General features: G+C 37.1%; 1 protein-coding gene across 1 annotated transcript in view; it reads left to right on the top strand.

The window, feature by feature from the left end:
* The window catches only part of NUP210 (nucleoporin 210), a 168,472-nt gene that overhangs the window by 36,182 nt on the left and 106,575 nt on the right, over nt 1-25,715 (top strand). The window contains exons 4-5 of the mRNA XM_044676266.1: nt 15,256-15,352; nt 20,922-21,072. Of these exons, the coding sequence (XP_044532201.1) occupies nt 15,256-15,352; nt 20,922-21,072 (248 nt within the window). The remainder of the gene's footprint in view (nt 1-15,255; nt 15,353-20,921; nt 21,073-25,715) is intronic.

Below are 25,715 nucleotides of genomic sequence, written 5' to 3'. Positions count from 1 at the left end.
TCTACATATGCAAGCATATGCACACATACATGTGTGTGCATGTGTATTAATATGTTCTTATAATATGTGTGACTATATATTATGTGGAAGATATAGATAGGTGGATAACTATATTTCCATTTACTTGGTTTCCTTTGTAATCCTATGCATTTTATTATATGCATTTAGAACATTATTTTATGAAGGACTCTATAGGCTTCACTAGAGGGCCCAAGGTGTCCATGATACAAAAGGGGTGAAGACCCAGGCTCTTTTTATTCCATGGAGAGACAGCATGGTATTGTAGGTGAGCCAGTCTTGAAGTCATGAAACTCTGTATTCTCAGCCTAACTCTGACACATTGTTGCTGTGAGACTCTGTAAATTGTTTAACCTTACTTGCCCCAATCAGCTCTCTAATATAACAAGTTACTGTTAAGTTGCTGATTTTCATTGATGGAGGGAGTTTCCGTACTGGAAGTTCCTCCCAGTAATGAAATCAGAGTTCCAGACTTCTCTTACCTCACTCTTAAAAAAGTTACTTTTAAGTAGTGAGCCAGAAGAAACAATGTATAAGAAATATTTGGTCTTGTAAGAAAGCAATAAAGTTCATTATTAGGAAGGGGCATAAGGTTTATATATTTCAACTTCTGGACATTTATATATCTTTCCCTCTTTTTTAAACCAGGCAATGGAGGTTAAGTGACTTGCCCAGAGTCACACAACTAGGAAGTCACTGAGGCTAGATTTGAACCCAAGACCTCCCATCTCTGGGCCTGGCTCTCCATCCACTGAGCCACTTTGCTGCCCCCAAAACATTTAGATATTTGAACTTCATCTCAGGTTTACTAATTACCCCAGCCGACATACCTCCTTCTCTGATCTTTTGAAGCATTTACTTCCACCATGCCATAGATCACATAGTTCTTCATTGTCCCCTAATTGTTGTGGATCTTACCTCCCTAACCATTAATTTATTAATTCATTAGACATGTATTAATCACCTGCCAGTTGTAATGAATGTACTAGGTACTGGAAGCAAAACAGGCTTTTCCAAAAGTCTTAGTGCAATTTAAAACTATTAAAGCTGGAGAGCTAGGGTGCTCAGTGGTTGGTAGTTTTTTTTTTTTTTTTTTTTTTGTTTTCAGTTCCAAATCCTCTTCTTCTCCTACCCCCTCCCACTGAGAAAGCAAGAAACACAATATCAATAATAAATATAAAGTCATGTAAAACATATTCCACATTAGTCATGTTTTGTTGGGGAGAAGAGGAAGAAAAAGAAATAAAAAGAAAAACATATGCTTCAGTCTGCACTCTGAGTTCATTCCATGAGTACTCAATCTGAAAGTGGCTAGTATTTTCCATCATGAATCCTTTGAAATTGTGGTAGATCATTGTAGATCAGAGTTGCTAAGTCATTTAGTTGGTTATCTTTATGATGTTGTGACTGTATAAATTATTCTTCTGGTTCTGCTTACATCACTCTGTATCAGTTCATATAAAGCTTCCCAGGTTTCTCTGAAACCATCTCCTTCATTATTTCTTATAGCTAAGAAGTAATTCAACGCAATTATTGACCACAACTCGTTCAATTTGTTATTCCCCAATTGGTGGCTTCCCCTCAGTTTCTAATTCATTGCCATCACAAAAATGCTGCCATATTTTTGCATACAGGAGTCTTTTTCCTTTTTCTTTAATCTCTTTGGTGATAGACATGGTAGTGATTTTGCTGAGAGAAAGTTTACATACATAGTTTAAAAGCTGTTTAGATGTAGTTCCAAATTGCTTTCCAGAATTGTTGGACCAGGTCACAGCTTCACTAATAGTGCATTAGCATATCTATTTTTCCATATCCTCTCCATGATTTGTCATTTCCTTTTCCTGTCATCTTTGCTAATCTGATGAGTATGAGGTGATGCCTTAGTATTTTTATTAGCATTTCTCTAATTATTAGTGATTTAGAGTGCTTTTTCATGTGACTATTAATAGCTTTGATTTCTTTCTCTGAAAACTGCCTATTTGTGTTCCTTGACCACTTATTTATCAGTTGGGAATTGAGTATTCTTGGAAATTTGGCTCAATTTCTTATATATTTAAGAAGTGAGACCGTTATCAGCTAAACTTTCATCAAAGAATTTCTTCCACTTTCCTTCTTTGGCTGTATTTTGGTTTTGTTTGTACAAAACCTTTTTAATTTTATGTATGCAGAATTAACCTTTTTAGAACCTGTGAATCTCTCTATCTCTTACTTAATCTTGACCTTTTCCCCATTCATAGATCTAACATGCAATTTTTTCCATGCTCCACCTATTTGCTTATTATAGCTTTGTATTTTTGCCTTTTTATCTAAATCATATACTCATTTTGAGCTTTTCTTGTATGAGATACTGATCTGTGCTTAGTTTCTGCCAGACTACTTTCTGATTTTCCTAGCAGTTTTTATCAGATAGTGAGCTCTTGCCTCAGTGGTTGGGAATTTGGTGTTTATCAGATACTGGGTTACTGTGTTCATTTGCTTCTTATTGTGTACCTAACCTGTTCCATTGATCAGTCACTCTATTTCTTTTCCAGTACCAAATTATTTAGATGATTACAGCTTCATAGTATAGGTTGAGATCTGGTACTGCTAGACTGCCTTCTTCCCCATTTTTTGTCTCATTGATTCCCTTGATTTTCTTGACCTTTTGTTCCTCTAGATGAATTTTATTATTTTTTCTAACTCTATAAAATAATTCTTCCAAGGTTTGACTGGCATGGCACTGGATAAGTAAATTAATTTAGCATTGTCATTTTTATTATTTTGTCCCAGCATACCAATGAGCAATTAATATTTCTCCAATTATTTAATCTGGCTTTATTGTGTAAAGAATTTTATAATTATGTTTGTAGTTTATGTGTGTGTCTTGACAGGTATTTTATACTATTTGCAGTTATTTTAAATGGAATTTCCCTTTATGATTCTTGCTGTTAGATTTTGTTGGTAATCTATAGGAATGCTAATGATTATTGTGAATTTATTTTATATTCTGCAACTTTGCTGCAGTTCTCCATTGTTTTGACTAGCTTTTTAGTTGATTTTCTTAGGGTTCTCTAAGTAAGTCATTATATCATCTGCAAAGAATGATTGTTTTGTTAACTCATTGCCTATGCTTATTCCTTCATTTTCTTTTTCTTGTCTTATTGCTATCTGTCTATGTGTGTATATATGTATTATTGTAAGTGCGAATTCTGCTTGGGAGGGGCCAGTGAAGGAGGGAGTTTGTCTAAAATTCTGAAGATTCTAAACTGCCAACGACCAACTGCCAAGGACTCCTGAGAGGACATTCAAGCACTCGGGTGGGCTTGGGGTGGATGGTTGTGGGTGGCTGGGAGGTGCTGGATAGGAATTTGGCTCTACTGAACAAAAAATTCAGAGGTAACCTGGAGATTTCAATATCAAAACCTTTCTACTGACTTCATTGCCAATGAAAGAGAAACTGAAAGAGTTGTGCTCCATAATTGGCTTTAGTGCCCAGACACCGGAGGGAGCGGGCACTTGGAGGATCCTTCCTTGATCCCTCTTATACCCCTTCCTTGCAGTTATTCCCGTTTGTTAGATAGTGTTAAGGATAGGATATTGTGGGGGAAGGGAGAGTGAGCTTCTGAGACAAAGCTACAGAAGAAACCAGAACTGTTCTCTCATTGTGGGGTTCATAGTGGATGGAAAAGTTATCCCTGCACCCTCCTTCCTTATAAATCCTCAAATATCCCTCACTCTGTTATCCTGAATTCCCTCATCCTTATAATAAATTGTTATTAGTTCATTACTGGTAGTTTAGGGCTGTTACTTGGAGGGGAGGGAGACTGATTTTGTGGCTGAGGGAAGACGAATACCAAACACCATCTTGAAGGGCAAAGCCACTAAAACTTGAGAATGGGGAGGCTTGTCTCCATAGTGCTGGCTCTGAGGGTGGAATCTAACCCATTAGGGTCACAACTGATCCTCAACACCTTCTTTCAACATCCGCATTATAGCTTTGCCAGTTGGGAACCTTTTCGAGTTTATTCCCTCATATGTCTTCCCTGGGTTGGGGGCGAGGGAATAGCTGATCTGGCCTTTGAATTGAAAGCTAACAAGGTGGGAGTGTAGATGCCCCATTTACCCTCAATACTCACCCTATACAGTATAGATATTATTTCTGGTACAATATTGATATCCAACTCTGAACATCCTTTTTTTCACTTCTGATCACATTAGAAAGGCATGTAGTTTGTCCTCATTACAAATAATGTTTGCTTTTTGTTTTAGATAGGGACTACATAGCATTGTATTTTTATAGGTATAAGAGTTATATTTTCTTTTCTGAATGTACTGAAATCATATGGTTTGCTCTTGTTATTGATATGGCTAATTATGTTGTGAGAAGTTTTTCTTTTCCATTAAAGTTTAAAGCTGCACTAATACTTTGTGGGCCCCCTGTATAATGATAAATAAGTGATCCTTGCCCTTGAGGAGTTTGTAATCTAATATACTAGAAACCCCTTAAGGACAGATCTCTTTTATGCTGTCCAGCAGTACTAGGGAACAGAGATGCTTAAAAATATGCATTGACTGATTTTCATTGAATTGACTTCACCTGAAAGTGTGTGAGACTTTGACAGTTGCCCCATCATCAAATGTCCAGGAATAAAGATTGTTAATTTGCTTAAATCCTGCTTTGGTCAGGTCCTTGACCAAAAGTGTTTGTATCTAAAAATTTGTTCCCCTAGTAAGAAATTCAAGAGTATAAGATTCAAACTACAAATGATTCCACTTAATAATAACCAAAAGGACTGGTAATGAAGGGGCAACTTTTTATTCATAAGCAATCATTTGTTTATATAAACAGAACATAATTGTGGCATTGCTTCTTGTTCTTTACTGCCAGGAGTGCTTATTACTGGTCAGTAGATAAAGAACAGAGGCCTCTTGTTTCGATCTTGGCTGTATATTCATCTGTATTTTAGCTCAATTAAAGCTACACTTTCCTTCTTGAGGGGAGCACTGACCCTTTGTCCTTTTGGAAGGGTAGTTATTTGAATTTTCATATATCTACATAGCTGCCACCCTGTAAGCCCCTCCCCCCTTTATAAAAAAATTGGGCTTTGATTTAATCATCGTGGGGAACTTGCAACATGGATCAGCTCTGAAAGTTTTGGTCTTAGACAATTGTCAGAGGTAACCCGAATCCCATAACTAGTTATTGTCAGAGGCAGAACTTAAAGCCAGAACTTGATAATGCAGAGACTAGCCATTTGTCTACTATCCCATATTGCCTCCTGGAGAAGATAGATCCAAAAAATGAAATGTTTTCCCATCCAGAATTTTGAATTAATTTGTTTTCACTAAAGGGCTTCTCTTTGCTTCATCAAAGTATAGAGATGACCTTAGCTTCTCAAAAACTGTACCAAAGATCAAATCAAGCTGGAATCACTTTGAGTTTATATCATGATGAAGGGTACATTTGCCATCTGAAGGTTAGCCTAGATAAGTTTAGAGAGGCTTATCCCTAGAAGGATGATTTAGTTTTGTATTTTGGCTATAGCAAACCACAAAGACTGTCTATTAAGGCAAGATAGGATTGGGTTCCGTATTGGTAGAGGAAGTGCTCATACTGATGAACCATGGTACCAAGAAAAGAGCATTGATTCCAGAGCCAGAGGATTTGGGTTCATTTCCTGACTTTGACACTTGCTATGTGTGAAACCTCACTTAACTGGGCCTCAATTTCTTTATCTGCAAAATGATGGATTTGCACTAAATGGTCCCTGAGTTCCTCTCCAGTTCTTGACTAGTGATTCTCATTACTAGTCTTTTAAAGTCATTTTCCTGTCAACTGTTAAGTAAACTGATTAAGAATGAATATGGGATGCTGTCAAAGAATTGGGAGGCCTCTTTTGTGGATCAGTCTACCAAAAAAACCTTTCAAATGGTAAAAGCTTCCATATTTTTAATGGATTTCAGTGAGATTTAGAATGTAGACAGAAGTTACAAAAATAAATGCCTGGTGCAAATTTACAACTTATTTTTCCACTAATTATGGTTTTATTACCAATTTTAATTGCATTTATGAACTGTAATGATGTCTTTTAATTTTTCAGTGGTTGCACTGAATGAGGTTTATGTTTTATAAAGCCATGTGATTAAAAATCCTTATATTAGCATGCCCAGACATGGTGGCTGTTGCTAGCCATATTTTCTGTGTCCTGCTATATAGTTCATAACCATTGAGGATTATTTGAAGTTGTGTTTGATTTGTGTCCCAAAAAAAATTATTTGGGAAGCTTTTATTCCCAGCCTGCTTATGTGACAAAATGAAGGACCTTCTAATCTCTTCCTGCCTTTCCCACTCAGGGAAATCTCAAAGGAATGTTTTCTCACCTGGGTTTCTGCCAGTATTCCTCTGATTAATTTTCTATTACTACTACCTGGGGCCAAAAGGGGGATATTTTCCTCTTGAGACTGTATCTCTGATTTTATGATCTTTCTCTTATTTTTTATGCTCCTCCCAGTGATAGCCCAGTCTCACTGTATCCTTAGTCCACCTGGCCTAACTTGGAAGCCTCTTGCTATTCACTAACTTGAATGGTCACATTCTAGTCTAGTCTAGTCTGAGTTAAAGCCAGCCACTAATCCTTGCCCAGGGAAAGCTGAAGTATTACAATCTCTTTATGTTATTTCCTATGTGTAAAACTGCATTCCAACACTTCTATCTTCTCCCTTTTATTAGGTCAGCCATTAGTCGGCATATATTGTGTGGGGAGAAAGGTATGATCAACACAACAGAATGATTGGGCCCATAGTTTTAGAGCTGAAAGGGACTTTGTATGTTATCTGTTCTAACCCCCTTATTTTATAGATGAGGACACTGAGGTCCAGAGACATTACATGATTTGTCCAAGGTCGTATAGCTGTTTAAGTGGCAGTGCTCAGATTTGAACCTACAATCTTTAACTCTAAATCCTGCCCTATTTATAGAGCACCAGATGTCTTGTGGTAGAATGAATTTAATTCTCTTTGTAGATGACTAAACTTTCCTTTATTTTTCTGAACTTTCTTTTTTTGTCCAGCCTTTCCATTTGCATTCCATGGAGTGTGGAATAGAATCTTTGAATCTTAGAATTAGAAACAAAATACAAGGTTATCTAGTTCAATCCATACTGGAACTTAAGTGGTTTAACAAGATTCTCAATCAGTAGTTTTCTAGCTTACTTATAGGTCAACAAGGCAGCAATGGATGGCATACTGGACTTTATGAGTCATCTTCCTAACTTTGAATCCAGCCTCAGACAATTAGTAGCTATGTGACTCAGGGCAAGTCATTTAACTCTATTTGCTTTAGTTTTCTCATCTTTAAAGGGAGCTAGAGAAGGAGGAATGGCAAACCTCTCCAATATCTTTGCCAAGAAAACCCTAAATGGACTCACAAAAAGTCCGGCACAACTGAAAAATGACTCAACAAACAAGCTTAACTATCCCAATAAAACCTTCTTGACTAGACTGTACCAAACCAAGGGAAATGGGCTCCTATAATATGTAAAGGTACCTTCTGGGTCAAGAAGATAATTTTTTGCCCTGCTCTGACCCATGCTAAACCCTGGAACCTGTAGATGAGCTGAGAGATTTCTTGGATTGGAGACCAGGAGCAACTCAACAGGCAAATCATTCAGTTTATGGAAAGATGAAAAGTAATGCATGCCCACTGGGTGGCATGGTGGATAGATCCCTGGACTTGGAATCAGGCAGACCAATATATAAATCTGCAAGTCCTGTAACCTCTACCACTGGCAGAGGGGTTGAACTTGATGGTCACTAAGGTCTCTTCCAGCTATCTGTGATGCTATATGATTCCTGCTCTCTGGGTGCTTATAATTTATCAAGGGGATAAGGATAGAGTAAAATATGTAAAGATAATTATAATAGAAGTTAGATGTCCTTTTTAGAACATAGTAGTTAAATTTAATAGGATAAAGAAAATTTGTGCCTTTCATACTTACTATAGCTAATATATATCTTCCTTCTCTGTTTCCCCACTCATCTAAAAGTCTTTTTCAAGTCCAAAATTTCACTCTTATGAACTAATATAGAGTAGAATGTAATCTCTTTGAGGCCAGGGTCCATTTAAAAAAAATCTCTATGCCTCTAGCACTTCACACATTGCTTTAAACACATTAAGCACTTTGAATTAAATCTATCACACAAGTAACTCTTGCCTTCTTTTTCCAGTGTACACTAAATAAGTGATTTTATCTCGGCTTTCTTGTCTGTAAAATGAAGGTTTGAATAACCTTTAAAGTCCTTTTGAGCTATGACACTCTATGCATGTATGAGATGATACTGGTATATTTTTATCCCTTATTTTTCGTCTTTTGGAAAGTCAGGTATGCTGTTCTGTTATTGTCAATTTGTGTAAATTAGTGTGGGCTATTTAAAATTGAAAGTACTTTTTATCTTTAGAATGGTTATCTAAAATTCTGTTAACTTAGTATTCTCCTGCCAGGTATTTGAAGCTGTCTCTACTTTTGATAGGGAATTTGGCAAAGAAATCTTTTAAGAAGCGTTAGGAAATACTAAGATGCCATTGCTCTTAATTTTTTTTCTTTTCATCTATACCATATTGAGAAGTCATTTCCTGTCACCATTTATCACTTTTAAAGCTTCCCTTGCTATTTGATAAGGGAACATATGATAAGAACTAACCACAAATAATGAGATTTCTTTTATCAAGCCATTGGTGATTATTTTATGATCTAATCACAGGATTGGAAAATCTATTCTTATCAAAAGGGAACACGCGACTGAAGAAATATGGCTTTTGGCTCTTCATTCAGAGGAATGGAAGCAAGTTTAGATTAGGATTATAATTCCTTCAAAAATAAGATGGCATTTCAAACTCTTGTGCCAGTGGGATTTTTCTATGGTTGATCAGATTGAGCCAGTGAGGACTAATGTAACTCTAGTGAGTATTTAACACTATCAAACTTTTAAATTTCTAGTTCTGATAGAATGAATGGACTGCCATGGGGAAGCGGGATTAACTTTGTTCTGCTTGGCACCAGAAGGCAGAACTAGGAGCAATGGAGGAAGCTGAAAAAAGGAAATTTTTTTTTTGAGATGAAAGTTTAGGCTTGATGTGTATAAATACTTCCTGTCAATTAGAGAACTAACTTAGCCAGTTTAATTAAGTGGAATGGACTGCCCACAAAGGGAGGAGATTTGCCTTTCAGTGGTAGTCATTAAAGAAATACTGGGCAAATGCTTGTCAGGCATGTTGTAGATGGGGTTCTTTTTTCAGGTATTGGCTGCCCTGGGTGACCTCTGAAGCCCTGGAAGTTCATATCATGGGATATGGAATACCAGAGCTGCAAATGGTTTTAGAAAACTTTAGAGCTGGACAAGATGTTAGAGAGCATCTGGACCCAGGAATCTTATTCAGTTTTTTTTCTTTGACTCCTTTAGCAGAGTGATGAAGCCTGTGGATCACCTCTCAAAATAATGTTTTTAGATACATGATATAATGTAAGATTATAAGGGAAATTAATTATATTGAAACTCAATTATCAAAATAATTAAAAAAAACAGCAGCAACAACTAAGTTTATGGATCCAAAGTCAGAGTCTCTGATCTAAGCCAACAATTCTATTATTTTACAGAGTATAAAACATGATTCCACCTTAGTCAATCAACAAGCAGATACAGAAGGACAGTACAAAGAGACTTAAATAATTCCTTGGATGCGTTCTAGGAACACGTACATGGTGATGGCAGTTTGGTTGATTTTCAAGTCATTAAACTGGTTAAAATTACATTATTTTCTCAGAATTGAAAATCAGGATGCTGAAATCCACCATTCTGTACTTGCCAGGGGTTGCGAATTGTTTAATTTGAGAAGGATAGGTAGTGGAAAGCAGGGAGGAGGTGTCTACTGTTGTCTTTTCTCTCTCTCTCTCTCTCTCTCTTTCTCTCTCTTTCCCCCTTCCCTCTTTTCTTCCTCCTTTTTCTTCTCTCTCCTCTCCCTCCTTTCTCTGCCCTGCTTCTGTCATTCAGCTTAAAACATGAACCAGAAGAGAACTTAATTAGTTTTCCAGTCGGGAAAGGTCCTCTGGGTCCTGCATTAGACATCTGAAATAATAAATGTAAATATGCCTCCCCAGAATTTTGCATTACATTACCCCACCTACTGGTAAATGACTCAGATTTAAGGAAAGACATTTCAGGAAGGAATATTTTAAAGTTGGTAGTAAAGACTGGAAAAGGGAAGGTGAGTCAACATTTTCTAACAATTATTCTACTGACTGCTTGTTCATAATGTTCCCTGATCTCCAAAGTTACCAGTGTCATACTGCCAAATCTGATTACTTTTTTCTCAGTCTTTATCCTTCTTGATTTCTCTCTACTATTTGACACTATTGACCATAATTTCTTCTTGGATACTTTCTTCTCTCTGGGTTTTCATGACCCTGTTCTCTTCCGGTTCTCCTCTTACGTGTCTGCCTATTCTTTCTCAGTTTCCTTTGCTGGGTCATCATATCACACTCACTAACTATGTATATTTTCCAGAGATCTGTCCTAGGCTGTCTTCTTGTCCTTCACTCAGTGCCCTCATAAAATCTCTAGGGTATTATTATCATTTCTGTGCAGGTGACTCAGATTTAGGTTTCCAGCCCCAGCCTCTCCCCTGGGCTTTAGTCTTGAATCACCAATTGTTTAATAAATAATATTTGAAACTGGCTGTCCCAAGAACATCTCAAATTCAAAACGTATGATAAAGAACTTATCTTTTCCCCAAAATTCACATCACTGCAAACTTCCCTAGTTCTGTCAAAGGCACTCTGATTTTTTCCACTTTCCCATATTTTGAACCTCAGCATTATCCTCAGCTCCTCATCCTACATAGCTAATTAGCTGCCAAATCTTGTTATTTCTACTTCCATACCATCTCTTAAATCCAACCCCTTCCTTCCATTCACATGGTCAAGACCTTATTTCAGGCTTTCATCACCTCTCTGGATTATTGAAATGTCTCCCTGACTTAAGTGTCCTTAAGCCCTGCAAACTATTCCTTCTTCCATGTAGCTTCTAAAATAAATTTCCTTAAATACATATCAAACCATGCTACTCCCCTACTCAGTAAACTCTAATGGCTCCCCATTACTTCTAGGGTAAAATATAAACTACTTTGGCTTTTAAATCCTTCCATAAACTGGCGCTAATTTCTCTTTCTAGCCATATTATCCACTCTATCTTTCTCCACACTCTTAAATGGTTGCTTCCCTGTTCCTTACCCAGCATCACATCTTCTATCCCTGTGCCTTGTGCTGGCTGTTTCTAATGCCTAGAATGTATTCCCTCCTTCCTTCTCATAGAATCCCTCTCTTTCATCAAAATGTAAATCAAATATGATAAAGCCTTTCCTGATCCCCCAACTGCCATTGTCTTCTCTACCTTTCTATACTGTATTTATTAAGGACATGTTTTATTCTTTGCATAGTTATATGTTCTCTCTCTGATAAAACAGATTGTTTATATAAAATAGAGAATAGATATTGTTTCATTTTTTGTTTTTGTATCCCTAGTGCCTAACATAGTGCTTAGAATATAGTAGGTGCTAAATAAATGATTACTGATCGATTGATCTATGAGTTTCATATCCAACTTCATGTTCCCATAAACCATAGATATCCATGAGATTTTCTTGGCAAGGATACTGTAGTGGTTTTCCATTTCCTTCCCCAGTGACTTTTTTTTTAAATCAGGCAGAGGTTAAGTGCTAAGGGTTACATAACTAGGAAATATCCAAGGCCAGTTTTGAAGTCAGGTCTTCCTGATGCCAAGCTCAGCACTCTATCCACTGAGCTACCTAGCTGCCTTCTACTCATACAGAGGTTTAGTGACTTGCCCAAGGTCACACTGCTAGGGAGTATCTGAGGCTTAATTTGACCTTAGGTCTTCCTGATTCCAGGCATAGTTCTCTTAACCATTTCACTGCAGTTGCATCTGCCCACTAACCAAGGGTATCTCCAATGTCCTGGACACTTTTCTTCACTACTCTCTCTCTCAAAGATCTTCTTAGCCTTCAAGGTCCAGTTATCATATCTATATATAATTCCCAGATCTATATAGCCAGTTCTAGTCTCTCTCCTGAATTCTACTGCTATATCACCAGTTACCTTTTGGATGACTGAAAATCTTTTTCCCTTTATATCTCAAACTCTTCTGCATCATCAGATGTTGATTCATTTTCCTTTGTCTTATATTTATATTCATTTAGATGGTCTGGGTACCATATTTCTTTCTGTTATTATTATCTTCCTTCTTGGTTTATATGCAACAATATGCATTATTCAGGATCTTTAAATTCTGTCCTCCTGAAATCTTTGGTAATTTGTCTTTTTTTTCCTCCCTAATATTTCCCTATTGCTTATTTTCAGACTCCTTCCCTTTTGATAGAAGTTTCCCTAGGAGCCGAAAGTGGCTTTTGAGAGTACAGGACTGGCCACAGTTGGATGCCAGTCCCCCTCCACTTTTTTTTTCTAGGCCTAGTAGAGCCTCCCACTCACTTGTGCCCTGTCCTACTTCCCTCTGTTTCTCAATTCTCTACTTGAGTATTATTGCAACACAATATGCTGCCTTACTACAGTTCTAGTTAGACTAAACTTTTGGCTTTGGGCATTTTGTGGCATGAGGAAGGGGAAGGGCAGAATTGAGTCCTTTTGGAAGCCTGTGGATCAGCTTATACATCCCTGTCACATTGTCAGTGTTGAGTGATGTTAGGGATCAGGATTATTAGCTACTTCTGCTGTTAGTTCATTGAGTTACTTCATTTGGGTTCTCATCACCTTAGATCATAACTTTATCTTTTACACATAAAGCCCTACTTTGGAGAGGATTAGAGAAAGTAGCTAATGCTTCATTTTGGTTATATGATCAAGGGCCCACCATACTGTCAATTATTCAGACTTACAACCTCAGGTTTTTCCTTAATTTACCCTATATGTCTAACCTATTTTCAAATCTTATTTTTTCTTCCTTTATAGGTCGCATTGCTCAGATACATCTCTTTCTCTCTACTCACATAAAGTGACCACCCTAGCACAGATCCTCATCCCCTGTCTTTGAGATTATTGTAGTAGCCTTCTAATTGGTCTTTTTGTCTCACATATCTCCTCTAATCCATCCTTCACTCAATGCTAATGTGATTTCCCCAAATCTAGGTCTGACTAAATCGTCTTTCCCTACTTCAAATTCAGTAAACTTTAGTGACTTTCTGTTAACTCCAAGGTGTAATATAGTCTTCTATTAGGCATTTAAAGCCCTTCAAAACTTTCTTACACTTTCAGTCTTTGTTCCACCATGTACTCTGTGTTCTGGCTACATAGGCCTTACTGGTTATTATTTGCACATGACACAATTTCCCAATTGTGCTTTTGCCCTGGTTTTCCCCTGTGCATGGAATGTTCTTCCTCTTTATTTCTTTTAGCTTCCCTGGCTTCACTTACAGTTCAGCTTGAATCATTCTTTTCCAGAAGGTCTTTCCTTCCTTCCTCTCTCCCTAGTACCTTTCTTCTGAGGTTAAATTTTATCCACTCTGTATATTTTTTTGTATTCATATAGTTTTGCATGTTATTTCCCTATTAGAATGAAAGCTCCTTGGGGAACAATGTTTTTGCCTCTCTTTCTATACCTAGTGCTCAGTACAGTGCCTAGAATATAGTAATTGTTTCTAAATGTTTGTTTACCAATTTACTAACTGTGGAAAGAATGAACTTGGTCCATTGAATTCCTTAAGTATTTAGATTTATTTTACAAGGATGCCAGAAAATATCTATCTATCTATCTATCTATCTATCTATCTATCTATCTATCTATCTGTCTGTCTGTCTGTCTGTCTGTCTGTCTGTCTGTCTGTCTGTCTATCTGTCTGTCTAAAGATATTTTTAGATCTTTTGAAGTATAGGAGTGAGTTGTTTTCATTGGTTTGTTTTCTTAAATTTTGTGGAATTTTTTCAACTAACAACAATCAAAATTTCCCTCCTCTACTATTGCAGAAAAAAAAGAAAAACAAAACCATGGAAGCATGTATTTATAATTAAGCAAAACAAATTCCTGGATTGCCTATGTCCAAAAATATATGTTTTATTCTGCCCCATGCATTCATTGTCATTCTGTCAGGAGGTAGGTAGCAATGCAGATGTTATTTGGATGATAAATATTCCTGTGGACAGAGGGAAATGATATTTTCCCCAAGCAGAGCAGTGCCTCATGGGTAACCAATACTCAGCAAGCTAGGCCACTTAAACAAAGGCATGCTTCTTATACATTTAGAAAGTTGGTGAGTATCCTATGTAACTGAGGTTGTTTTTATTGTGGCATGTTTGAGGTCCAGCTCAAGATCTATCTCTTTCAAGAATTTTTTACTGACTTCAGATTCTATTCTTCTTTTTTGATGTTTCCAGATCTATAGTGAAAATTGTCCAGCTGACTCTATTGGTCAGGTTTGTTCTTGGAGGATCAGAACTGAATCTGGAATATACTGCCAAATGTAGTGTTTGTCAGGTCATCACAACCTGTGATGCTCAATAACAGGGAAAGGAAGCATGTAGGAACATTGGCTATTTCTGCCACATAATCACTTCCAAATCCCAGGATCCCTTAACTCTAGGTTGCCCAGCAGCACAGATATCCTTTGAATATTCACCATCGAGGAGATGTAGAGATGTACAGTTTGGGTCCAATTGCCCTGATTTGAGGAGACCCAGGAATGAATTCTCAGCCTCAAGCTTTTTATACAAGACAACATAAATCAGAACAAAGATATCAATCATTTCATAGCACTGATGAATGAGTCAGTAGAGATGAAGGGATCAAGGCTTTACAAATCACTACAAAGCAGCCAACCTGGACAATTTTAAGCATAGAAAGAAAGGGCAAGGCAAGCAAATAATTTAAAACCTCCCAAGAGTGATACTCTGGCACAAACAGATTGCATAGACCGCCCTCCCCCCCGCCCCCAGGTCTAGGCTGGGTAAGTCCACTGGTCCTCTGTGCACACAATTTTGTACTTAGTTATAAACTGTTTCATATGCATTAGTAGGGGATTCCCATCTTCAGTCAGAGGATACTACCATTTCCTGCATTTCTTTATATCCTTCCTATCCCTAAGCCTAACATAGATACTATACTTACACATTTGACTAATAATAAAGGCTGATGTGGCTCCTGTTCATTTCTCCCCATCTATCTGTGTTTTTTTTCCAGGCAACACATTCAGCACTTTGGCTGGCTTGGTTTTTGATTGGACAATAGTAAAGGATACAGAAGCTGATGGTTTTTCTGACTCTCACAATGCGCTCAGGTAAGCAGTCTTTGCATATTTTCCTTGTTTTTAAGAGAGAAAATAAATTTGCTTTGCTCAAAATTAGAAATGAAACTAATTTTGCAGTATTAATCCTCAGGATTGAGTGCATCATGGGATGAATTTATTATATTCTTTTTACTTTTCTCAGGGCATTTTGATACCTATTGTTTTGTTGACAATTCTCAGAGATGTGTCTTTTTTTTTTAAGAACTTTGTTCCTAGTTGACTTTTGTCTGATAAATTTTTTAAAAATCCCTCTTATTGCTAGTTCCTTTTCTCTGTCAATGATCTCCAATTTATCCTCTCTATATATTGTTTACCTATAGTTATTTGTATGTTGTTTCCCCCCATTAGACTGTAAGCTCCTTAAGAGCAGGGAGTATCTTCATCTTTTTTTCCCCTTATATGCCTAGTGCTTACCACAGGGCCTGGCATATAACAAACAAATTGTCAGTGATAGATTATGGATGGCAATTTTTGTAGTACTTCAAGGTTTGCAAAAGACTTGATATTGATCCTCTGACAAAACTGATGTGGGTGCTATTACTTCCATTCACGTTTTCCGTGAAGGAACTGAGAACTAGAGAATATAAATGATTTGTTCAAGATTACAAAAGTAGCAAGTATCTAAGGTGGCATTGGAACACTGATTTTCCTGATTTAATCCTGTACTCTTTCTACTGCTCTATGCTCATTCTCTTATGAAAGATTAGAGAGGATTCAGCTAGAATTTAACTAGAAATTCTGATTTTAGATAATGATAACATCATCATCATCATCCTCATCATCATCACCATCACCATTGCTAACATTTATATAGTGCTCTAAGTTTCACAGATATTTTACATAGATTCTCATTTTATCCTTGCAGCAACTCTGAAGTAGTTAGTAAAAATATCATTATTAGATGAAGAAACTAAAGTTCAAAAAGATCTTTGGATGATGAGGCTAAAGATGAAAATTAGCATGTAACCCAGAGATCCTTTAGTTAAGGCAGCTAGTCTCTGGTCACATCTTAATAAGGAGTTTTGATAGTTTTGAATCTTCATAGAGTTATTATTTAAATTCTTAGTATAGGCTTGATCTTTAATATAGTCCAGAAATTTATTCATTTATTTTTTAGTATTAAAATGCTATTCCAAAATATGGTTGAGTGGATGACTGTGTTTTTGAAGAATGTATCTCAGAAAGTTCTCATTTTTCTGTATTGGGTTAGTACAAATTTCAGATGTTAATTTCTAGGATAGGACCTGAATAATTTTTCTTTCCTTTCTAAAATCAAGGCCTGCTGTGGTCTTGAACTTAGTGCCTTGCCCTCTGAGACCTAGAGACATTGATATCTTGTAGAAAGAGTACTAGAATATAGCAAGAGAAACTTGAGATTAAATCCCACCTCTTGACACTCATTGTAGTCTTCGGCAAGTAAGTTAAATTCTCTGAGCCCCAGTTTCTCCATCTTCAAAATGGAGTTAATAATACCTATTCTTAAGCTCATTGGCTTTCCGTGAGGCTCAAATGAGATAATGTATATAAAATGCTTTGCAAATTTCAAAGTGTTAGGCAAATGCTAGTTATAAGTGATATTATTCTTTCATCCCATAAATAAATGCTGTCATACAGATGCCCAAAGTGCCATTATCCAATCTTTTTGTCCCCTTGGTATACACTCAGAACTCCAGGTATGTTTTGTGTAGGTTTTGTATAGGATCATAGATTTAGAACTAGAAAGGATTGTGTCAATCCAACCCACTTTATGGCTTTATGGAGGAGATACTGTCACAGAGTTTGCCCAGGGTGACACAAATAATGATATCACCAGGATTTGACCTGTGCACTGTTTTCTTTGTACGCTTATCTCTTCTTTATTTGCAAGGCAAGGGACCATTTGCATGGAAAAAGATAATATATAAACAGCATAAAGGAGTAGGCTATGTGAAGCCTTTGTCCCTATGCTAGCTGTTGAGACCTTCCTTCCCCAAATGACCTCGTTTTCATTTTGTATATAGTCTGTATATACTTAAATATGTAAATATTGTAAATAATCCCTTTTTAGAATATAAACTTACTTTTGTTTTTGTATCCCTAGCTCTTGGTGCAGGGCCTGGTACATTATAGGCACTTAATAAATTTTTATTTGTAGATGAATTATTAGGAATATTGGTATGAAAAAATTATTTGACCACAATTGGCTAGTGTCATTAAAGCTTACTATTATCTGTACCAGTTTTTTTTTGTTACCTTTCCATCTAAATCCCATGGGTCTTTGCAGTCCAAGCTAGACTCTAACCTCAAAATTCTCATTGGGATCTGAATTCATATTTTCTTAGATCCCTTGTCCCTAGAATCTAGATCATTCTCCTCCTCAGTACTTCCTTTGTTTAGAATGGCTCCGTCCAACTTCTAAATCTCCTATTGGTAAGTTTAAAAATCTAGGCTCTCACCCTAATCAGTTGGGAAGTTTCATGATGCTAGGGCTAGTAACAAAGATCTTCCCATCACCACTGAGGTCATCCTTGAGTAATAGATGATTGTAGTAGGCCATTCTCCCCGTTGCCCGGAAATTAGTGAAACTCACTGCCAATCTTTATCTTCAGTTTCACAAAGGCATCCCATGTCATCACTTTTTCATGTTTCCTCACCACTACTCCCTTTGGATTCTTTTCTTTATTCAAAGGAAATTCAAGCTTTAGCCTCAGGAAACTCCTGAATGTCATGAGTGGTGCTCTAAGTGGCCTAAAATGTAATGGTGGAATTCTCTAGTGTTTGTGGAACAGAGGTAAATCAGAAGAGGCATGGCTGCTCATACTGAGTGACTTACTCAAAGGAAATTCATTAATCTACAACTGCTCTTGAGCCTACTTTCTTGATTTCTTCTCTTATTCTTAGTAATTCTCTCTTTTCTTCATAAAGAACAAAATAGAAGACTGTGACTCAGAAGAAAGAAATGGATTTGGAGTCAGAAGACCCAGGTTCAAATTTCCACCTGGCTATTTTTTACTTGTGTGACCTTGGGGGAGGAATACAACCTATCTGGGCATATAATTGTCCCTAGAATCCCCTCCAATTCCAAATCTATGATCTTATGATATTGCTGAAAGTTATTTTGATTTCATTAAGGCATTGGACAGAATTTATTTTTATTGCTTTGTACATAAATTGGAGAAATGAGGGCTGGCTAATAGGACAGTTAAAATTGTGGATTAAGTGATGAATGTCAATCTGGAAGGAGGTGTTAGAGAAAAACCTGTCACCTTGGCCCTTTTGTGGGGTTGGAGATTAAGAGCTATAAAAAATTTAAAAGCCATAGAGTCCAACCCCCTCAATTTATAAATAAGAAAACTGAGAGAAGTTGTAACTTGCCCATAGTCATTATCCCAACTCCAAGCTCAGAATTCTCTCCATTATGCCACCAGCTACCTTTATGAGTGAATGAATGAATGAAAAAAGTTTTATTAAATGCTCACTATGTTCCAGTTACTATCCTACATCCTAGAAATACAAATACATTTATTTATTAGGCCTAAATGGAAGACTTACACGTTGATCAAATTTGCAAATGTCTCAAAACCAGTTGGGAAAGAGCACTGAGTTTTGACTCAAAGAAACTAGGTTTGGATCCCAGTTCTGTTATGGTCTACCTGTTTAATTTTTACTTTACCTTTGGGGGGGGTGGTCTCAGTTTCTTCGTCTGAGGGAGTTGGACTAAGTTCTAAGGACCCTTCCAGCATTTTGTTTTTAGGCCCTTACCTTACATCTTAGAATCAATACTGTGTATTGGTTCCAAGGCAGAAGAATAATAAAGGCTAGGCAATGGGGGTTAAGTGACTTGCCCAGGGTCACATAGCCAGGAAGTATCTGTGATATTGGAAATTTGGGGTTCCTTAAACTGATCTTGAGATCCCTGATCTAAACTTCCTGTGGACATTTGGATCTCATTTCAAACTACATTTGCTATGATTCAACTTGCTTCCTGTCCTTATGCGGTGATGTAAGCTAACGTAAAACAGGAGTATAAGACTCAGAATAGGATTGGTTCTTGTTCTTTTTCCTGCTGAACAAGCCAGGTGGGCAGACGTGATGGTGAGGCATTTGAATTAGTTCATATCAGGCATATGGCTTAATTACCAATATGGATTACAATAAAACCCTAATATCTTAAAATATATCCTTCTATATTAATTTTATTTGTTACATATCCGAGGTCAAATTTGAACCCAGTACCTCCTGACTCTAGATCTGGCTCTCAATTCACTGATCCACCTAGTTGCGCTCTCCTTTCCCCCCTTCCTGCTTTAAACTCTGATCTGAGCTAAGACATCAGATGATAAGACCAGGATCCCAAACTATGTGGGGCTGCACTGGGGTTTTTAAAAATTGGTAATTGTACAGGGTATGGGTAGAATAGTTCCCTTTAGCCTATAATCAAAATGTAATACAAAAACAGTGGGAGGACCTTAGGGCCATGGCTCACTCTCATAGATAAGAGTAGAATTACATTCATAAATAAATATGGTGTGCCTTTGAGTTTTTAAAAAGAATAGTAATAAGTATAGAATGGAAAAAACAAAAGTATAGTTGTTTAAAGGACACTATATACTGGTGAGTTTTTGTTGTCTGTTCACCAGAGGTAAAGTAGATGATTCATGGATTCATTAGACTTCTGCTGATAATCTATATGTTAAATAGCTGGTTTCCCAGCCATTTAGATGCTCATACTTAATTTGCAACCATTGACATCTTCTGGTCAGAGACAAAGATGGGAGTTTTCTTGACTTAGTTGACATTGACATTGTTGGCAGTAGTTGAGGAAACTTTATTTCATTAAAAGAAACATCTTGTCTTCTCCTTTTATTTACCCTTTACAAACCTGGCATACATTCCTCACAATTGGCTGATACTCAATGAGTGAGTGCCATAGCTATGGCCTTTTGATTTTCCTAGATTCCCCTAGCATTTGTCATACTCTGCACCTGTCACACCTGTCTTTCCAAGATGCTTTCTCCTATTTTTGCTTCTTTCTGGCATTCAAAGGGATATTGCCTTACAACTCCCATTCAGTTTATCTGGTTGGTGGGGCTGCAGACTCTTTCTGTATCTCTTGGACTCTTTTCCCACCAGGGTGAACTGCCCAAGTTTAAAAGCACCTATGTATTTGAGCAGGAGGATAGCCACCTTCAAGATATGACAAGCATGTAAAGAATATTTTGATAGACAGATTTTTGCTGATTAAAAAAAGAAAGCATACTTTTTTTAGAAAATGTTTTGATTTTTCAACAAATTTAGTATGTGATACCTGGTAAAACCAAGTACAAAAACAAATGATTTCAGAAGGCTAAGTGACCTTGGTGAGAATAAAAACGTGTTTAGTTGAATGCTCTTCTATGGATGAAATCTCCAATTTATTTGTGAGTCTTTTGTTACAGGTGATGTACCAAATGTACAAATTTAGACACACTGTGGAATTTAAATGTCTCCATAAAATCTAAAGAGCCCTGAATGAATAGTGAATTACATTTTCCTGTGTCCTATTCTCCTGAGTCTGTATAATGTGTCATTTCTATTCCAGGATCCTCAAATTTTTAGAGTCTACTTATATACCTCCTTCCTACATATCAGAGATGGAAAAAGTGGCCAAACAAGGAGATACAATTTTAGTATCTGGGATGAAGACAGGGAGTTCCAAGTTGAAAGCACGGATTCAAGAAGTGGTATATAAGGTAATATTACATAGTGATTTGCAAATTACCAATAATCCCCAAGGAAAAGAGAAAACTTACCTAGGAAAGTATGTCATAGGGACCTGAGAATACATTTTAAAGCAAAAATCCCTCAATATAAATATAAGAACAGATTTTCCAGCTCAATATTTCATAACAAAGAAACATCAAGAGGATGGTTTAAAGTTTTTAATGGTGCCTTTTCTTTCTAAACCATCAATGTCAATTCCCAATAGCCACACACCTCTCACCTGACACACAATGAAACCTTCTTTGTTAAGAATGAAAAAAAAAGACCCACTTGAACAAAGAAAGCTGTCAAATTGACTGTTTGGTAGCAGGTATTTCATTGTGTACCTCTTGTTCACTACCTCCTATCAAGAGGGGAGGGCAAAGTGCTACAGTATTTCCTCACCAGTCCTAGAGAGTTGAGATAGGATTTTGTCTTCATTGGAATCATCTGAGTTTTAGCATTTTCTTCCTGTTGTTTCCTTTTTCATTGTTGTGGTCACTTTGTGTACTATATTTTGCTTTATTTATTTCAGTTTTCTTAACCTCATACAAGTCTTTCTGAACTTTTCAGTTTCCTTGATATTATTTCTTATGGCTCAATAATAAAACAATATATTCATTGTCCTACAAATGATTCAGCCATTCACTGGATACCCATTTTTTGTTTCCTGTTTTATGGTGCCACAGAATGTGCTAGTATGAATATTTTGGTACATATGCAATCTCTTTTAAAAAAGAAAAGCCTTACCTTCTGTCTTAGAAGTATCAGTTCCAAGGCAGAAGAAGCAATAAGGATGAGGCAATTGGGGTTAAGTGGCTTACCTAGAGTCACACCTCTAGGAAGTGTTTGAGGCCAGATTTGAACCCAGGTCATCTTTGACTCCAGGCCTGACCCTCTATCCACTGAGCCATCTAACTGCCCCATTCTCCTCTTTTTTGACCTCTATGGGCTCTATGTACAGTAGTGGGATCACTGGGAAAAAAGTATGAATTGTTGAGTCATTTTTCTAGTTTGGTTGCAAATTATTTCATAGAATGATTAGACTATGTCACAGCTCCACCACCCATATATTAGTATGCTTGTCTTCCCATGGCCCCTTCAACATAGACTATTTTAGTCTTTTATCAGCTTTGCCAATTTTCTGGCTGTGAAATGAAACCTCAGGGTTGGTTTAATTGGCATTTCCCTTAACATTTGTAATTCAGAACATTTTCTATCTCATGATTGTTGGCCACTTAAAATTCTTCTGAAAACTATCTATTTGTTCATATTCTTTGACCACCTATCTATTAAAGAGTTCTTAATCTTCTCTATTTGTATCTGTTTCATCAATATCTTGGATATCAGACCGTTAGCAGAGAAAGTTAATGCATTTTTTCCCTCACGAGCTGAAGTTCTGAAGCTGTGACACAAAGATTGATGGAGGAAAAAAAATTACGTGTCCAAGTTTTCCCCTCACCACAAAGTGCCATTCATTCATTCTTGTCTCTCTCTTATGGGATAGCTGAGAGGAGCTGTGCTGGCAGCTCCCACTAGCTTGGGGTTTTGCCTCACAATTGTCTCCTTGACCACTGAGACATAGTCGAGTGATTTAGGGTTCCTAACTATGTCAGAGGATCTCTTTCTACACACTCTCCTGCTCCTTAATACCCAATACCCAGCCTGTGAAGAGCTCTATTTCTCTTTTAGGCTGCAAATTTTCTGATGAAAAATCATTTCATTTCTGAGTTGATTTCAGAGGGCTATTGAATGAAGGACTGACCACCCTCCTGACCACTCCCTCCTGCCCCAAGTTGTTCTCGACCTCATTCAGAAACATATTCCATCTCATTAGCTTCTCATCTCTAAAGATGTTGTGATCAAAGGGCCAATAGACAAGTGTGCTTAACTGCTATCCTGGCACCCTTCCCAGCTCTCATGTGAATTTATGCTTTTCATTACTTTGTAATCTAAGGTAACCGTATTTCCATTTTAACCACCGTAATGAAATTGCCCTTTCTGGTTAGCACAATCTACTTTCTAGGTTCTTTGGGCATATTTTTTTAAATAGGAAGATTTTTGCATTTCATTTATGTTCTCTAATTTTGTAACTTAACCAACCAAGAAAGTGATACCCACTTACATTTAGCTCATTTGATTCACTTTATGTATCTGTTAAGTGGATGATATTAGAAGCATTGAAAGTTTTGGTGGGAAATAAAATGTGTTAGCTTAGATTGGTATAGTTATAATAATAATGATAGCTCACATGGTGCACTCTCCACTTTCTGCCATTAGATAGTTTTAACTATTTCTGTGGGGCAGCTAGGTGGTGCAGTGGATAGACTGCCAGGCCTAGAGTCAGGAAGATTCATCTTCCTGAATTCAAATCCAACCTCAGACATTTATTAACTGTGTGACCCTGGTCAGGTCACTTAACCCTGTGTGCCTCAATGTTTTTCATCTGTCAAATGAGTTGGAGAAGGAAATGGCAAACGGCTTGAATGTCTTTGCCAAGAAAATCCCAGAAGGGGTCACAAAGACTCAGATGTGATTGAAAAATGACTAAACAAAAACAAAATATTACTATCCCCTTTTAACAGATAGGAAAACAGAGGCACAGAGAAGTCAGATGATTTGCCAGAGGTCAATTAGCACAAAAGTGTCTTGGATCTTTGACAATTGCCATTCAGTAAAAATGGGAAATTAATTTTTACACCGAATGTTTGGAATATTTGCACAACCTCAGTATATGTCCAGAAGGAGGTGAGAAGGAAGAGCATAAAAGCAAAATAGGCAACAGTTAAAATACCAGATATTGGCAGAAATAGACTAAGTCTGGACTCTAAATAAGGGTTTAATTTTCTCTAGTCAATAAACAACTATTTATTACCTGCCTACTCTATGCCAGGCACTATACAGAATACTGGAGATACAAAGAAAAGCAAAAAGCAGTCCTTGCTTTCTGAGAGCTTACAGTCTAAAGAGGAAGACAGCATGCAAGCAGCTACTTACAAACAATATCTGGTCCAGTCATTCTAGGATGCAATTTGAAATTATAAACTGATAAAGTGACTAAAATGTCCATGTTATTTGACCCAGTGATTTATCCCCAGTTCTAAGGATGTCACAACTAGGTCCCATGTACATCAAGGTATTTATATAAAACTTTTGAAAATAACAAAGAACTGAAAACAAAACAAATGCCTATTAATTGGGGAATGGCTAAACAACCATTAGATTGTGAGCTCCTTGAGGGTCTGTTTTTGTATCCCTGGTACTTAGCACAGTGTCTGGCATATGGTAGATACCAAATAAATTTTAATGATTGACTTATTGATTGATTTAGCTTGTGGCGTATGAATGTTTTACTGAACTCTAAAAATTGATGTAATAGTCTCTGGATGCTTTGCACTAGTCTTGACCTTTTTCATAGGATTTTATTGGTTTAGAGCTAGTAGTTACCTTATAGGTCACTGAATCCATCTCCTTCATTTTACTAATGAAGAAACTGAGGCTGAAAAAAGGTTAAGTTATTTAAGCTAGAACTAGTAAATGCTTGAGGCAGAATTTGAACACAAGTCTCCCTGATTCCGAGTAGCTGGGTGGCATAACCATTGAGTGTTGAGTCTGGAATTAGGAAGACTCATCTTCCTGAGTTCAGATCTGGCCTCAAACTATGTGACTATGGGCAAATCACTTAACCCTGCTTGCCTTAGTTTCCACTTCTGTAAAATGAACTGGAGAAGGAAACCACTCCAATGTCTTTGCCAAGACAATCCCAAATGGTCTCTTGAAGAGTCAGACACAACGGAAAAACAACTAAAGTCCCTGTCTCCAAGCTGAGCCCTCAATACCACTATACCATGCAGCCTCTCATCCTACAAGATTATTTATCTTTTTGTTTAGCACGGTGCCTGGGACATAGTAAGCACATAATAAATGCTTTCAATTTGATTTGGCTTTTGTATTCTTGAGTTTTGAGCATGCTTCTGACAAAAAGTTCCAGTATCAAAAGCATTCTTCCATTTAGAGTTCACATATTAAAACAGTACCCTACATACAACTGAATTGAGCATTACTCTCAAATCTCCTGTATTTGCAGTGGGCCATTCCCTTATGATAGATGACATTGGCCAAGAGACTATGTGTTGGTAAGGTTTTCATGCAAAAAATTGCTCTTACCGTTTGTGGTTTGAGTGCTGGGAATTACATGATGGAATGAATACTAGTTGAAAAATGCCAGGCCATTTGCAAGAAGTTGCGAGAAAATTTCCCATTTGTGATGATTATCCTTGTCCCTTGGCTGGATTTCAGCTTCCTTAGAGCAAGAGTAGACAATTTCTATTCCAGGGATTGAATCAGCCTTTCAACTAAATTTCAACCAGCTACTACAGCAAGTAGGAAGTGCTTGTTCCCAATCAATCAAGATGATATTACTCTGTAAATGTCTATATTCTACAAATATACGAAGTTGTCCTCTATTCTCTCTTTGGTTCTTTTGCCTTCTCCCTCTCTCAGGCATTGTTTGTCTATCTCTGTGTCCATTCTCTCAAATTCTGTTCTTCTCTGTTGCTCCTTCTTCCTTCCTTCCTTCCTTCCTTCCTTCCTTCCTTCCTTCCTTCCTTCCTTCCTTCCTTCCTTCCTTCCT

Source organism: Gracilinanus agilis, chromosome 1 (assembly GCF_016433145.1).
Source record: "Gracilinanus agilis isolate LMUSP501 chromosome 1, AgileGrace, whole genome shotgun sequence".
In the NCBI taxonomy this organism is placed as follows: domain Eukaryota; kingdom Metazoa; phylum Chordata; class Mammalia; order Didelphimorphia; family Didelphidae; genus Gracilinanus; species Gracilinanus agilis.
The sequence above is the reverse complement of the archived record's forward strand: the minus strand, read 5'-3'. Positions and strand labels throughout refer to the sequence as shown.